General features: G+C 34.3%; 1 protein-coding gene across 1 annotated transcript in view; it reads left to right on the forward strand.

The window, feature by feature from the left end:
• The window catches only part of POT1 (protection of telomeres 1), a 60,916-nt gene that overhangs the window by 23,843 nt on the left and 19,561 nt on the right, over positions 1 to 17,512 (forward strand). Inside the window, exons 8-14 of the mRNA XM_083366024.1 lie at positions 2,649 to 2,939; positions 5,056 to 5,211; positions 8,725 to 8,882; positions 10,350 to 10,429; positions 11,082 to 11,123; positions 12,311 to 12,467; positions 13,973 to 14,178. Of these exons, the coding sequence (XP_083222150.1) occupies positions 2,649 to 2,939; positions 5,056 to 5,211; positions 8,725 to 8,882; positions 10,350 to 10,429; positions 11,082 to 11,123; positions 12,311 to 12,467; positions 13,973 to 14,178 (1,090 nt within the window). The remainder of the gene's footprint in view (positions 1 to 2,648; positions 2,940 to 5,055; positions 5,212 to 8,724; positions 8,883 to 10,349; positions 10,430 to 11,081; positions 11,124 to 12,310; positions 12,468 to 13,972; positions 14,179 to 17,512) is intronic.

Raw genomic sequence — 17,512 nt, forward strand, 5'->3', positions numbered from 1 at the left:
AAATAAATAAAATAAATGTTTTAGGTACTTATTAAAATGAAAGGCAAAATCACAAAACAGTGTCTCACTTATTTTGGCCATGTCATGTAGAGGAATTCACTGTAGAAAGTAATTATGTTTGGAAGAGTTAGTGATTAAAAGAGAATTCCCCAATCTTTCTGGCTTTGCAGGCCGGCCAGGCTCCGCATGAGTGGTGGGAAAGCATGTGTGTGGTGGGCACACACGCACACTGCTCACGCAAGTGGAACATGTGTGCGCTTGCCCGCCACTTTCACCGTCCAATTCCAAATGGCTCAAGGCCCAGTACTGGGCTGTAGCCCCGGGGGTTGGGGAACCCTAGGTTAAAGAAAACAAAGCCACCAAAGAACAAAAAATCACCAAGAGTTGAACACAACTAAATGGATATCATCATCGTCATTGAATGAAATGATTTGCTATTTGCCACATTCCATCAAGCATATTTCAAGCGCTGGGCGCTGCTGGGCAAGTGCAGTTTTGTAACCGTTTCTCTGAAAATTCAATTCAGGTGTGTTTGGGGTTCAATTGCAGGCAAATTTAGAATAATATTTTAATTAAGCTACTCAATCATTCTAGTTTTAAGCTTCCTGAATGATTTTGGTATTCTCACAAAGAGATGCACAAATTTATATGTAGAATGCACAGACTTTTAATCTATGGACAGATGAAACAACATTCCTTTGTTGCTTGTTTATTTAGATTAGATGTAATATATAAACAAACCAAAAAGAAAAAAAAGCAAGAGAAGAAAAATTTCACACATTGATAAGCCATAAAATGGACTGGTGTTTGTGACAGAAATTATTTAACTCTCTTAAAATACTTGGCAGTACTCTGATAATATAATCCATCTCTTTTCTACAAGATCTGTTAAATATAAAGGGAGTCTGAAGGTCTGAGCATCGAGTGTTATAGAGGAATGTATGAGCTAAGGACTTCAGTTCCTCATAAACACATTTGCTCTAAAAATGGAAATACTGTGCTTTCTGCCCAAAACTGCTATCTTATTAATATCGTTTTATTGCCAAAAAAGTAAATGATTAATTGGAGATTTTATGTATATAAATATTTCTGTCCATATAGATAGAGATATGTACTGTAGGTATATGCATTGGTAAGATTTTAAAGAGTAGGGCATAATAAAGTATTATAACAATTTGCATCAGTAAAGTAAAATAAATTAGGTGTTTCCAATGAGAATATATAAATATAGTTTCAGTTTAGGAACACCATGGTTGTTTGAAACCTAAGCCAATATTATATATGAAAATTTAATTTAACACCTAACCCAAGGATGCCATTTTTCTCAAATATTAAAATCAGAACTGCTTTAGATATCCAGGTTTATTTGAAGGGATCAAGTCTCACAGCTCATATATTCCAAAGTATAACTCAGTAGGCTGTCATTAAAGCCTGTTCAAGAACAATCATATAATTGCTTCAGCAAGTTGAAGTTCTGCAAGAATTCACTAAATCCCATGCAGCTACTGATGGTAATGATGGAAACAAGATAAATCGTGCCATAAATCCCTGCGGATGTACTTAGGCTCTATGAAATATATAACCATTTATACATTTAATAATTGTAGAAATACATTAAAGCTGATACAGTCCTTTTTAAAATTCCCCAGTCAGTTATTGAAAGAATCTATTCCTAGTCTGATCTTAACTGATCTTCTCCAAACCAGATGCATCCTTCTGGCCCAGTTGACTATACTAAGGACTCGTAGCGTATTGCATCTGCTGACCAATAAACCAAACAAAATTGCAGTAGACTCAGTAAAAGATTAGGAAAATAAAGAGCCAGAGGAAGGAAAGATGAGACAAATGCATTCTCCCATTGAAAAGAAATAACATTTGAAAGAATGAGCTATTTGAGCAAGACAGTGATTGTATTATGTTTGACAACGCATTCTCCTTATAGCAAATATTGGTGACCAGGTAAGTAAAGAAAATAGCCATTTCAAGTATCATTGTACTGATTACAGAAGCTGATTTATTTCACCAAAGACTAGTATTATTTTTATCAAGGAAGATTTATTACCTGGAAAGTACCTAATTTTGAAACTGTTATGCCTCTCAGATGTTGATCATCCTTTTAGCAACCAACTGCAAATAAAAATGCTATAATCAGATGTTTATTATAGCAGAACAGCTGTTTACATGAAGCATCAACAGTGCTGGCTTACATTGTTTCTAGTTCAAACACATTGAAATTCAATATTTTTGCAAACTAATGTCTTCCTTCAGAAACAGGGAGGCAATCTGTGGTACTGTGTTAGTGTTTTTATCACCACGTTATTAGTCACTTTGTCCGTTTAATTCTAGAAGGTTTCACACTTATGTTTTCTGCAAATAAAATGGCCATATGTACTCAGTTTATATCTGCTGGATTTCAGATAATGACCCCAGAGCATATAGAAGAATTGAGGACTTTCTCCATTCCACCAGTTGAGAGTTAAAAAAAAAAAACCAAATAAAGAGATGTTCTGAAACCATAGGTTAACCTATTAACTGTAATTTGATACTTTCTAAACATCTTGGGTTTTTTATTACATAATTTTTAGTATGAAGCTTTAACATTTTAGGAGAAACTCTATTCTATATGATACACATTTTTATTCTTGTAGATCGAAGAGTTCAATCATCAGATCCAAGGGAAATCAGGTCCTGGATTTGCTTCACTTACATTTGATGGTAACATTGGAGCCCCAGTGATTCCCCGAACATCTAGTAAAACATTTTCATTTACGGATGAAGACAGAAAAACCGTAGAAGACCTGCGTGTTTGGGTAGCAAGTAATCTTTTCAGTCCGCCTTCCATGAAAAAATTATGTGACATCCAGCCATCAACGTTTTTTGAAATCACTGGCCAACTAATAGCAAAAGCTAAAGTGGATGGATCTTCTTATCTTCTCAAGGTCTCTTTTTATGATTATTCCCATCTCTGCACTCATTATGTTTTAATTCAACAATAATTTCATACTAGCTGTAGGTACAGTTGCAAGAAAAACTGTGAACCCTTTGGGATTACGTGGAGTTTTGCGTGAATTGGCCATAAAATGCCCTGTAAACGTCATGTAAGTCACAACAATAGAAAAACAGTCTGCTTAAAATAATACTACACAAACAGCTGTTGTCAAGTTCTAATTGAACATAAGATGGAAATATTCACGGTGCAGGGTGGCAAAAGTATGTGAACCTTTGGACTTAATAACTGGCTGACCCTCCTTTGGCAGCAATAAAACATGACAACAGCTAATGTTTGTGTAGTATTATTTTAAGCAGACTGTGTTTTTCTATTGTTGTGACTTACATGACATTTAGAGTGCATTTTATGGCCAATTCATGCAAAACTCCACGTAATCCCAAAGGATTCACATACTTTTTCTTGCAACTGTAGGCTATAACTGAATCTTTGGGGGTTTTTTCTTCCATCAAAATCATTTTAAATCTTCTGCTAATAATGCTGCATTTTATAATTCCTGAAACTTTTGGATACCAAAATTTTCATTAAAACAAGTTAATAAGTTCTGGTTTTCACTGACCATGTTTTGGCTCACTTTGTGGTGGCATCTATCCAAACTGACTTCATTATTTGATGGCCCTGATTATCATACGAATAATTAGTACTTTGGGAAGGAAATAGTTCTATGTACTTGTAAACATCTTTGCTTGAAGCCATATTTTTCCTATCCTGTTAAATCTCTTTTGAATCTTTTTTAGTATTACCCAGTTACAGATTTTGATTTTTTCCCTATGAACCAGGGCAATTAGGATTGCTTATTAAACTTCAATATATTCAAACAAAAATGTATTTCCTAGGAAATATACTAAGAAAATATGATTGAAATAATGTACGCTGTTAACCTCCTTTGCAACTATTTGGAATTCTGAAAGTTTAAAAATATAAAATATGTCAAAATAGGTATACAAATTGTGATAATTCTGTGTGAGAGAGAGACTTAAATTTTGCCATGGTTAGATGCATTTTGCTTTCTTTACCTCAGTATGCATTAGCTTTATCATACTTTCCATTAATAAATTGAATTACACTGCTTTACGAAATTTACTTTTATATTCCTTTGTACTGCAGCCCATTATAACTACTCTTGTCACTAGTAAACTATGAGAAAATTGGTTTATAAGAAGTTTTAATGTCTTAAAAATATTCTCCATATTCTGTGTTTTGGCTTCATTTTCGGGAAGTCATGTTTGCTTCTCTGGATGACCTGAGAGTTTTCTATGTCAGATACATACCAATATCTCTCAGATTTCTACATTTGATTATCTGGATCGACAGGCTTTCTGAAACCTTGCTTATGATGCTGTTTTGTTGATCAATAAAAATAGCAGAAAATTGAAGAAAGGCATGGAGAACGTCTCCTAACCTTTCAAGCAGATACCGTATGTTTAATGAGTAATGGAGTTTGCATAAAAGAAGCATGTTTATAATTAGAATACGGCACTGATTCATTGTGAATTTCTGTCTTCCATTGGTTAAAAGGGGAAAAGGCGTTTGTAGCCATTAAAATGGCATATTTTATTCCTAACTTGTTTCAAGTTTCAAACGCTCAATTTAGATAGATGGTTGGAACATTTTGCATGGCCTACTTACAAGTTTAGGAGAATGAATAAAACACATTTATCCAAAACATTGCCACTAGCATTTTTAGGAGCACTCTGCCTTGTTCTTTTAAATTATTCCCCGGAAGATTGCAAAATAATGTTCTTTATACATAAATACTGTCTCAAAGAAATTTAACAAAATGTGAATGAATGTTTGTTCTCTGAGCTTATGGGTTGGTTTCCGAACGCTTTGTTACCAGGCTTGGTAACATCTTCAACGGAGTTTAGCGGACAAATACATTAACAAAATATATTTTGTTTTATGTATATATACAGGTATTTGAAGAAGAATCTTTGGGGAATTACAAGTTGTGTATCCTTTATTGTAGTTTTTAAGCCTTACTGTGTAATATTATTTGTGCAATTTTCTCTGATTCTAAAAAAAGAGTGTTTTTTGTTTCATTGCAGGTATGGGATGGCACAAAATGCCCTTTCCCATCTTGGAATGTGCTTGTTAAAGAAGAAGACCTAGAGGGAGATGAATATTTCCTCCGTAGATTAAAATACCTAACAGTGGATGTTGTAGCTTACGATAATCATGTGCATGTGGCAAAACTATTAAAGGTAAAGGAACTTCTTGGCAATTACAGCTCTTTTTTTTTTGCTAGTTCTGTTTTAACTCTCCATTTTTTACTGAAAGTGAATCTGTGTGTACATTTATTTAAATTAAATTAATTGAATTTATATAAATTGTGTAAGTGCCATGATTAGTCCCAACAAACCAAATCTCCAGGGAGGGGGGAGGGAGAACGAGTAAAGAAAATTCAATTAACTTATTATGAAAAAGAGTATTTAAGAGTTATATTACATCTTTTTGAATACAACTATGAACATTTGGAAAAAAAGATGAAGTCTTCAGGTTTTTTCCTATTACTCAGATAAACTGTTTTTTAAAAAAAATGTAGCCTTGTATATTATACTGTTTTATTTGTTATTATTTTTTTTGCTTTAAAAATAGTATTTTTAAAAAAATTAACATAGTCTTCTATGAATTTGTGATTTGTTCATAAATATTTTCTAAATGTTTCATTTTGAGATTCATACATTATTTTGGGACTTCTGCAATGTAGAAAGAAAACGTTTTAATTTTTATTCCTTATTGAAGAGTGCCATCTTGCTAAGAGGGTTATTTGTAACATAGGAATTATTACTGCAAGTCTTAAATAATTGTATTTCTAATGATATTACATTTTCAAGATTGCAATATAATTGCATTCTACTGCTAAGGTGGTACAGGTAATCATCCACTTACCACCTATTGTTTAGCAACCAATCAAAGTTACGATGAACCTTTCTTGAGGCTACTTGCAATTCTGATTCAAACTTGCAACAGTGTCCCTCCCCTTTCAGTCACTTGACCAAACTTTAGACACTTAGCAGCACGGCTGCATTTACAGACGTTTGCAGTACCCTAGGGTCATGTGACTCTGTTTTACAACGGGTTTGCCAAAAACCAATACTTAACCCACATAGTTAAAAAGCTTTACCAACTTACCATTGTTGGTATGTCTCTAATGTAGCTGGAGAAAGTTGCATTTTCATTTTAGCCATTCACATTCTCACTTGCATTGTTGAACAAGAATCGCACTGCAATGCAGTCATGTACCAATTAATGCCAACCATTTCTCCAATTCCAACCTGCCATATGGAAAACGAGCTCCAGTTGTTTGGGAATTTACATTTCTAGATTTGCTGGTTTGTTTTAAGCCATTTTCACTAAATACCCTTAAGTTAAATTGGGATTTGTTTTCTTCAAGGCCACTTTTTAAGAAAAGAGATAATTGTCTAGTCCTTGTTCACTGGAGATAAATCAAAGTTAGGGTTCCTTATTTTCCATTCTGCCTCAGTTTGCTTTGGATTTTTACTAATTAAAATGCAGCAAAACAGCTTCTATTACCTATGAGAGGTAGAGTTCATCTTTTTGCTGGTACATTTTGTGACAAAATAAAAACTTAATCCTAATACATTGATCCAGTTGTGCAAATGTATGGAAACTGATTGTGTGTTCACTCTGTCCAATTCTGTTGTTCAGGAGTGAGCATTGTGAAATAAATTGCCAAGCAGAGATAGGTGTAGGTGGCTCCTGACTTATGACCACAGTTGGGACCAGCATTACCACTGCTAACCAGGTTGATTGTTAAGTGAGTCACACACAGTTTTACACAATCTTTTTTGTCATGTTTGTTAAGTGAATCAATGTCATTGTTAAGTAAATCCGGCTTCCTTCATTGACTTTTCTTATTGGAAGCTGGCCGGAAAATTCATAAATGGTATCCCGTGATATTTTTTATTTTATTTTTTATTTTAATTCCATTTATATCCCGCCCTTCTCCGAAGACTCAGGGCGGCTTACAAGCTTAGCAGTAGCCTTCATTCTATGTATATGCCTGCTTATTAGGGCTTTCACACACACCCAAGCGGCATTAATACAAAGTCAGCTTATTGCCCCCAACAATCTGGGTCCTCATTTTACCTACCTCGGAAGGATGGAAGGCTGAGTCAACCTTGAGCCTGGTGGGATGCGAACCTGCACTAATTGCAGGCAGCTGGTGTTACTTAAGGAGGCATTAGCCCACTGCTCCAGCAAGGCTCTTTTTGACTCTGCAGCTGCCACAATTACATGCTATTTGCCAGCGTGCCCCAATTTTGATCATGACTGTGCTGCAACAGATATAAGTTGGAGGGTCACTATTTTCAGTGCTGTTGTAACTTTGAACTATCACTAAACGAATGGTTGAAAGTCGAGAACTGTAATAGGACTGCTTTACTGAAAAGACAGGAGACTAACAAATGGAAGAAGCAGGTGAGGACTGATTAAGGATACTGACTATGGAGGGGAAATGATTGAAAAAGCAGCTGAGCAAGGGCATTGATGCTAAAAATATGTATGGGCCCTATATTTTGTTCAAAGAACATTATGAGCGTGTTCATCTTCTTACAAGGATTTACAATGCAGGAGTTGGATTTTGGCTGCAGTTAAGTGGTTATGAATTTTTAAACATGGAAGTATTTCAATAACTAGTTTGTGCAGACTTTTGTTTAGAATTTCCTGTTCACAAGCTGGAAAGGTAAAAGTATGCAATCCTGCCACTCACTGGAAATTACTGGTAGTGCACTAGAACTTTTTTTTCCAGTGAGCTTAAAGTGCATTAGTTTTGTATGATCTCACTGTTGAGAGGCATTGCTGATTTCTTAAACAACACTTCTGTGCAAACATTCAGTCATAGTTCATGCTCCATAAGTACACAACACCTGACACACCTCTGTATGATATAAAGTTAAATACTTTTCTGAAAACTGCAATCCATACTTACTGCTTATGTTGACTTGCTTATAAATTTAATAAAAAGCATAAATATGGCCTTTGCAAAAGTTTAGATACCCTTTTAGTCAATACTTTAATACATTTTTGGCAGAAACAATAGTTTCCAGCCATTCCTTATAGCTAGTGAACAGTTTGTTTGTTTTTTGAATTTTTAAAAAAACTTTTCATGACAGAATTCTTTTAGCTCAGAAATATTCTTAGGTTTCTTTACATGCACGGTGCATATGAGATCTTCCCATATAATTTCCATATTATTCAAGTTGGGGGGACCGCAAAAGCTATTCAAAAAACATTTTCTCTCTTTCCTATAATTCTTTCAGGGTTGATTTGAAGGTAGAGTATGTTTTGGATTGTTACCTTGCTGAAATATCCAATCTTCTTTCACCTTCAGATTGTTCATTGACAGAGACATTCCTGATATCCATCCATCAATTTACACCATTTTATGTAAAAAGAAATCCACTTAGAACTGAAGAATTCTGAAGCTAAGATTTGCTTTATATTCAGAATTGCATCAGACTCCACTATTCTACGTGCCTAATAACTCACTATGTCTTTAATTTTCTAGTGTAATTTTAGGCAGCTAGAAAGGCTTACCATTATATCGATTATATCTTCCTTAACAGTAACTATTATTTTATCATCCAGGGTTAAGTTAAAAAATACTATTAAATTATAAGAAAGTATACATTGTCGTAATTAGATGTTTTGTAGATAACAATAATCCAATTCTTTTTTCTGTGTATTTTAAGATTGGACAATTCATTTCAATGTACAACGTGCACATCAAACCCCAAACTTCTGAAAACGGGCTTGATGTTATACAGTTTCTTCTTCATGGAGGCACAGGGTATGGTCGTGGGATTGCTGTCCTGCCCGAAAACCACCCAGATATCATAGAACTAAAGTCGTGAGTAAATAACATTTAAGATTTGGAGAGAAAACATGCTAATTTGTTCAGCCCGGCATTTCCCATAAATGGAGCAGCCTTGATTAATTCCATTCCCAAAGTTTTAAAATTCTCAAATTAACATCCCACAATTCTTTGACCAGAGATTCTTTGCTATTTATGAACTGTGATGTGCATCTTCTGTGCCTGGGAATGTCTGTATTCCCAGGAGGGAGGGAGCACATTCCAAAGGACAAGAGACAACATAGTTAGATAGTTTGTGTGAGAGAAAGAAGGTGAAGATGGTTCCTCTCTAATAGTTCCCAAAATATATATTTTATGGTGCAAGTAGTCTCTCTTAGCTTGGCAAGATTTCTGTCTATAGGTAAGGAACAATAAAGAAATCTGCTTTGAAGAATCTCAGCATGTCTTTCTTGGTTTTTGGAGCTTGACAATAGTATTCCATACTGTAAGCAAATCTCTGTATCATGAATTGTTCAGGATAATTTCCATAGAGCAGAACAAAACTATTCAGACACCCCTTTGAGGATAAAGCTGTTATTTCATATTTGTATGATTGTACAAAATGTAAACTATGAGCAGGCCTGAATGCAAGTTATCGTATTGGCTTCTGTTCAGCGTGGGGCTCTGCTCTCCTAATTCATCTTCTTGTGATATACCTGCGATAGCCTTTTCCACTCTGGATGCTCTTGAATGAATTTCTTGTCCCAGAATTGTCAGTGATAAATACACTGTGGGACTCTGGGACATAAGTTTTGGGAGGTAGACAAGTAGGATAAGATTAGTTACCACACTCTGCTTTCTGGGCTTCTGATTAGCACAGTAGTGGCAGAGGACAAAAGAGAAAGGTGAGTTCAGAGCTGCTTTCTGCTTTTGCTATTGTTGAATATAGCTATGGCATAAATACTTTTTTGTAAATTCTGGTGTACATTACTTTTAAGTGAGTATCTCTCCCTATCTAGTTCCCTTACCTTATTTGTTTGTTTGTGTGTGTGTGTGTGTGTGTATGTATGTGTGTGTGTATGAATACGTACATAGTATACATAGTATATACACACACTTGCGTAATTTGTTGATCTAGAATAAAAGAACATCTTATCCACAGTTATATACAAGCACCTTGCTTGTTAATGGTAGTACAGTAGAGTATATATCAACATTTAGTTAGTAGGGAATGCATCTGAATGGGTCATTTGTCAGATACACATTACGACAATACTGGTTTTCATACACCATCACACTTCCAAAAGACCTTGTAATTTAACATTTTAGATCTGAGCATAACATTCTGGAAATAATGGCATGGAAATTTAGAGATGTGAAAATTATGGCACAATCAATATCTGCTAATATTAAAGTGTTGTTATACTTATGAAGCAGTAGAATTAACTGAAATCTAATTTCCTGTTTTTAATAGTCTGCTAAACTTTATTCACTTTTAGTATATTTATATATATTCATTATTAGATTTCTGGACACTGTAGACTTGGCATTAAGCGAGACTTCAGAAAGAGATTCTCCGGAGCCTGAAATTTCTTGTAATATATGTAAGTTTTTTTAAAAATATCTTTTTTGTATATTCATAGAACAGGATTGAGAAACCTGTCTCAAAGTTTTTCTGAGCAACAGTCTCTAGGAGCCCTAGCCAGCAAGTTCAGCAGTGAAAAGATACTGAAAAATATAATTCAACATTCGGAAGAGCACAGATCCTATTTTTATAACGTGGTTAAGTCCACTGCTGTTTCTTTTCTTGATGCAAAACAAGATACTAAGAAAAGCTAGAACATTTTAGTAAACAACTGTGCTGTAGATGTATTCACAGCAGAATAATATTTCTTTTTGTAATAGTATGAAATAATAAATTCTGAATTTATATGTAGTACTGCTGTCTTGAAAATGAAATAAAATTCCAACAATGTATGGAAAAATCTACATTGGTAGAATTTTAAATTTAAAATGCTTATTTCGCTGCGTTGTTCTCCGAAAATTTAAATAGGTAATCCGCTTATACAATATGGCTAATCAAATCTGAAAAGAAACCCACCATATCTGTAATTATTTACATGTTATTAATTAGAATTGAACTCTATTATCTTACATTTCCATCTCTATATGCTATACTTCTTTCTTTTCTGTTGCTTATGTAAAACAGTGCTAGGAAAAAAAGAAAATGAATTTCCCCTTTCCTTTTTTTCAAAGTAGGATCCTGTGTAGAAAGATGTCAGCAGTTGTCTGTTACAGGTAAGAATTTCACGTTAGGTATTCTGTGTATTTTAGAATGGGAAGAGAACTTCTTTTATAATAGGACTTCCTGCCTATTCTTTCCTGTGGCTCTGAGATATTTTAGAATAGCACTGTTGGTGAGTTTAAAAAAATAATAAAATAATTATAAATTTATCAATTAAAAATAATTTGATTAAAGTAATTGATTTAATAAACAAACTGTAATAGAGCAGGAAATGGTGGGGAGGGCCTTAGAGAAGCAGAAGTTTGTTTTGTTTGTTTCTTTGACTCGGCTAGGAAAGCATTTTGTCCCAGGCTATAATATTTGAATTGATGTGTTGTGTATTTATAAACTTGATTTAATCCATCAACAATATTGTGAAACAAAACCTAGTTATACACCAGTTTTTAAAATTCTTGGATGCACTGACATTCTGCTAATATAAAAAAACACATACATTTTATATATGTGTTTTATATATATATATATATGTCAAATGCTTGTTAACTATTTTTAGATTACCTTGCTAGGCCCCAAACATGGGACAAATCTTTATTTCCTGTGTCAGCCTAACCTGAAGGCCATCGACAGGCAGTAGTCACACCGGTGACAGCTCATATTTGTGTAAATTTTAAATTGCTAACAAAGAATTAAGGGAGACTGATATGCATTTCAAACTTATTAGTTTTCATCAGTCAGCCATACCCTTCTGAGATTCGAATCTCAGAAGGTTCGAATCTCAGAAGGGTATGGCTGACTGATGAAAACTAATAAGTTTGAAATGCATATCAGTCTCCCTTAACTCTTTGTTAGCAATTTAAAATTTACATATATATATATATATATATATATATATATATATATATATATATATATATATATATATATATAGGATATGTCTATATATGAAAAGAAAAGTACAGAAATTAGGAGAATTTATGAATGCATACAAATGTGTAACCAACTGCAAATAAGTTTGTCCACCCTTAGTCCAAGATGTTGTTGCTGTTGTTGCACATGAGTGTTGATGAGGGCATATGTTTTTAAGTGCTCTATATAGTTTAAACTTAAACATTTGAAATGCCAATTAATATAAATAAATGAGAAATTCAGCAAAGTAGCTTAATGGATAACTGATGGTGTTCCTGAATATATATTTGTTCATGTTTATCCAAATGCTTTTTATGTTTTCATTGTTTTATAGTACTAACAGATCACCAGCATTTTGATGCAACTACACTGAATACCATCAGAATGAGCCAGATTCCTCAGAACTACCGCATCAGAGCTAGGCTGCTTAAATTCGAGCCTGAAAAACTCCACCAGTCTGTAAAACTTCATTGCCCTCAGTGCAATTCATTGTAAGTGTCCAAGTGATACAGATACTTGTATCTGTTGCTGGAGCCGTTGCTTACAGGATAGAATAGCATTATATATTTAATCCCCTGCAATTTAAAATCTACAATAAATACATCATTTATTTTTATATTCTATATTTAATTAATATTGTTATTTTATCTATTAAAAATTCTAAATTGCTACAATCAAAGCTTTATAGTAAAGAAACCAGACACTAAAAGCTACATATCCAGTAAGGTCAAATAAAGTGCAAAATGTAAAAACCCAAACAAGCTAGGCAGTAACAAGGGGAATATTATATGAATGTTTGCAACTAAGTATTCTGTACCCTCCAATCAAACTCAACATGCAGTTTTCTTGGTGGTGTTAGAAAAGATATTTGCCGTTACCTTTTCACTAAATGTTTTTTCACTTTCTGATCTACCTTATAATCCTGAAATGTCTAGTTTCCCTTCCAGGCAATAATTAGGCCATTTTCATCTCAATTTTTTTTTAGATAAGCTGGACATTGCCAACTTCTAGTTGTATTTGGCTGATCTAGTATAGCCTCAAGAGCTGAGAAGATTAGATCTAGTTAATACCTGAATTTGATAATACCTAACAACACCAAGATTGTAGGCTGGATTGGGAAATAAGAAAAATAATCCAGGTTTTTATTTTTTTGCAAACAAACAAACAAAAAATCTAAACACTACCCAAACCAAAAAAAAAAAGAAACTTCTATCCAAGAAAACTCTATGAATGTAATCATGGAAGTCATGAAGAGTTGAATTCCACTTGAAGGAGATGATACCTTTAAATATGTGCCAATATATCTTTAAAATTGTTTTGTTTAAAAATGTATATCTACATACATTTGTGGAAATTATTATGAGCCAAGGTGTAATATTTAAAAATTCAGCAATCATACAGGTGAAGTTTGTAAATATTTTATTTATTTATTTTTTCATTTTCATTTGGGGGCATATGAAATAGCAATACCTGGAATGGAAGCAGCTGCACAGCTCCCTATTCAAAATAACCACCAGATAAAGGGAGTGTTTTTGGAAGTTGTACAAGGCAGCAAAGTGGCCAGGCAGGGACCCAGCTGTGCAATGGGGCTGTCAGATATCAGGACATGTCTTAAGGGTAGAAATAGTGTAAAGTTATCTTTTGTCCAGTGTGAAGTTATCTATATGTATTAATATAAACGTATCTTAAATGTTATGTGATTCTGAATTTTTTAATCTTTAATCTTTCAATCAAGCTTGCGTGTTTTATGGAAATTTAGTTCTCCTAATCTTTTTTATATTTTATATTTTATATTTTTTATATTTATTATAAATTGTAGTGTGTCACCTCATCATGCTGTGAGGTGACACACTACAATCAAGGCCTTAAAATACTTCAGCCTATCTAACATACAAGTGGAAATGTTGAATTATCGGTTACATTTTTTATATTGCATTTATTGAAAAGTTACTTTAAGCACTTTTCTGGTGTTCAGTTCAGGCTGTAATTGTTTCAGGCAAGAAATCCCAGATGGGACTGAACTTGATTCAATTTTACGAGAAGTTTCAGCTACATGTTCAGATTCAATCCTGCAAAGCACCTCGTTCTGCAATTCTGTAATGTGGCAGACTGAAAATCAGGGAGAGCGGCGGGTAGCTGTTCATTTTGTGACACACAAAGAACTATTACAAGACCCAGAGGATACGTTAGTTTTCCTGGAAGGTTAGTTAATTAACTGTGTACATTTCTTTACATATTGTAATAATCTCTAATCCTAAAAAAACATTTGCATGTCAGCTTTTACCCTCATATGCTTCTAACAAGCCATTAAAATTTAAGAGAATAATTGTTTTATACATTAGCAGTACATACACACATTTTTAGTTCTTACTACATAAGCACACATCTTTTCCTGTGTTGTTTTGGGGTAATAAACTCATACAGACTTGAAAATACGGAAAATGAATATACCAATTCTATAAGCTTGTATACTTAAGTCTCTGTTGTGTCTTTCTTTCATTTTTAAGAAAATCTCATCTTCAACTTCGTCTAGAACTAATGATATATAATTAAACCTTGATATAATGAATTCCTATTTAGCAGATTTCAGATGCAATGGACTACATTCTATGCAGACATACCCTCAAAATAACCAACAAATCCATTGTATTTGATGTGGTGTAGATGAGGCAAATTAATTTTTGTCAATGTTATTACAAGCCATGGTAATGTATATCATTTGCATGAATAATATTTCTTATTTCATTTGCATAATGGCATTATGCAGATTATAAAAATAGTTGCGATAAATAGTACCTGTTTAGCAGATTTGGAAATAATAGACAACCCCTTCCTCCCCAATGGTCCATTAAAATTAGAATTCAGCATATTTGAGATATTACCCTAAACAAGTAGTCGTGTTTGGTGACTTGGGACCAGCAACTTGGTTGGGGGGCTTTTGCCCAGGTTCGCCTGGTGCGCCAGTTGCGACCCTATCTGGACCGAGATGCCCTACGCACAGTCACTCATGCGCTTGTGACCTCCCGTGTAGACTACTGCAACGCTCTCTACATGGGGCTGCCCTTGAGGACCACTCGGAGGCTTCAGCTGGTGCAGAATGCGGCCGCGCGAGTTGTGATGGGGGTTTCCCGATACTCCCATGTAACACCTCTACTCTGCGAGCTGCATTGGCTTCCGGTTGCCCTCCGGGTGAGATTCAAGGTGCTGGTGATGACCTATAAAGCCCTAAATGGCTTGGGTCCAGGATATCTGAGGGAACACCTGCTGCCAGCATCAAGTTCCCTTCGTCCAGTGCGCTCCCACAGGGAGGGTCTTCTCAGGGTGCCACCGGTAAGAGATTGCCGGCGGACGACACCCAGGGATAGGGCCTTCTCAGTGGGGGCGCCTGCCCTTTGGAACCAGCTGCCAGTGGAGCTGAGGACTGCCCCCGACCTCCGTTCATTCCGCCGGGACCTGAAGACCTGGCTCTTCGAGCTCTCTGGCCCAGGCTGAGGATTAATCTTATTTTAACGGGTTTTATTTATGCAGGGTCAAATATATTTTTTTTAAATTTGTTTTTAACTTTTGTATCTTGGTTTTTTAATCCCCCTGAGTCCTTCGGGAAAGGGCGGTATATAAATGTAAAAATAAATAAATAAATATAAATAAAATTACAACTGTGCTTATGATTCTACTTCAGGTTTCCTTTGCTTTACACACCTGCAAAAGTCATAAATGGAAGAACTTGTCGCAGTTACTTTTTCATCACCATCGTAACTGTGAACAGTTGCTAAATGAAGACTAAAAATAGGATTAAAAATAAAGATAGAAGATATAGAAAAGAAAGAAAACAGGAAAAAAGAGAGAAGTAAAAATATAGTAAAGAAAAAAAAAGAAATAGAAAAGTGACTTCCCATTCCTCACAGCAAGTATAAACAATTTTAGTAATTTATCACCCCTTAAAATACAACAAATGATCTCATCTTTCCATATCACATCTGTTATCTATAAAGAAATCCATAAAGCATGGTTATTTCTATCCTGGTGTCAACAAAAGTACAATAAGGCTTACCAGAGATGAAAGCATATCTCTTTTATTCTTGATGAAACAATTAAAAATAAATACATTTTAAAAATTGTAAATTGAGTACAACTGTTCTTTAAATCTGCTGTTCCTTCTAGTTCCCTCTAGCATCTAATTTTGAAAATCTTATCTTACTATTTTTTCAGTTGTAGTTCTTGTTGACATGAATCTTTGGGTAGAAAAATTATTCATAAGAAGAATTGGAAGAAGGAAAATAAGGATAAGAATTTGCCATAATAACAAAAAGAATCACAAATTTTAAAAATCTTTTTAGTTTTTATATGTGTGTTTGTGTGTGTATGTATGTATATATGTGTATATGTGTGTGTGTGTACACACACACACACACACACACACACACACACACACACACACATATATATATATATATATATATATATATATATATATATATATATATATATATATATATATATGCATATATGTCAAATGTTAACTATTTAGATTACCTTGCTAGGCCCCAAACATGGGGCAAATCTTTATTTCCTGTTTTCAGCCTATCTTGAAGGCCATCGAACAGGTAGTAGTCACACCGGACAGCTCATATATTTGTGTAAATTACTAACAAAGAATTAAGGGAGACTAAAATGCATTTCAAACTTATTAGTTTTCATCAGTCAGCCATACCCTTCTGAGATTCGAACCTGGGCTGATTGCACATTAGGCAGTTGTTTTTTTACCTCTTGAGCCACAGGATCTCTCTCGCTTTGTTAGCTTCTGCAAGGGGAGATATGTGTCAAATGTTAACTATTTAGATTACCTTGCTAGGCCCCAAACATGGGGCAAATATGGGGCAAATAATATATATATTATTAGAAACTATGCTTTGTCCTGTTTTAAAAAAGTGTTCTGGCTGATTAAAATGTGAGATGTAATCCCTTTCTTACTGTAAGCATACTTTTAACTTAAACCATCCTCTGGATGTCAGTATTCTCACAAAGATAAAACTGTATTCATACTTAAAAGCAAAGATCTTGCAATATATTTCTTTTTTATAGAAGCATATAAATCTGACAGTTCTGGAGGCATTTAGGGACAGACTATAAGATCATACACTCTGAGGTATAGATATATTGGCTTGGTTTGGCTTTTTATTGTTTTTAATCCTATTTGGCATTGCTTTCTATGCAATATGCTGAAGAGTCTCCAGCATATAAACTGGAGAAAATAAACAAATACAAATAATGATCATTAAAAGGAATGGCAACTATCCAAGTAGATTGGTTATGCAGTCATTATGTGACTAACATTTGTGGAAAAATCAAATATGTTGTGATATAAACAGATTTAATAGGGACACATAGCTAGACAGGATAATATGCCCATTTGGATACTGCTGAGATTTGTAATGCAGCCATCTCCAGACTGGATACTTTCTAGAAATATTAACTCCCAGAGTTCTCAGCAAAAAGGTATAATGTAGTCATTACCAGTCAGTTTATCACAGTGTTC

The sequence above is a fragment of the Vipera ursinii genome, assembly GCF_947247035.1.
Source record: "Vipera ursinii genome assembly, chromosome: 6".
NCBI classification, from domain to species: Eukaryota; Metazoa; Chordata; class Lepidosauria; order Squamata; family Viperidae; genus Vipera; species Vipera ursinii.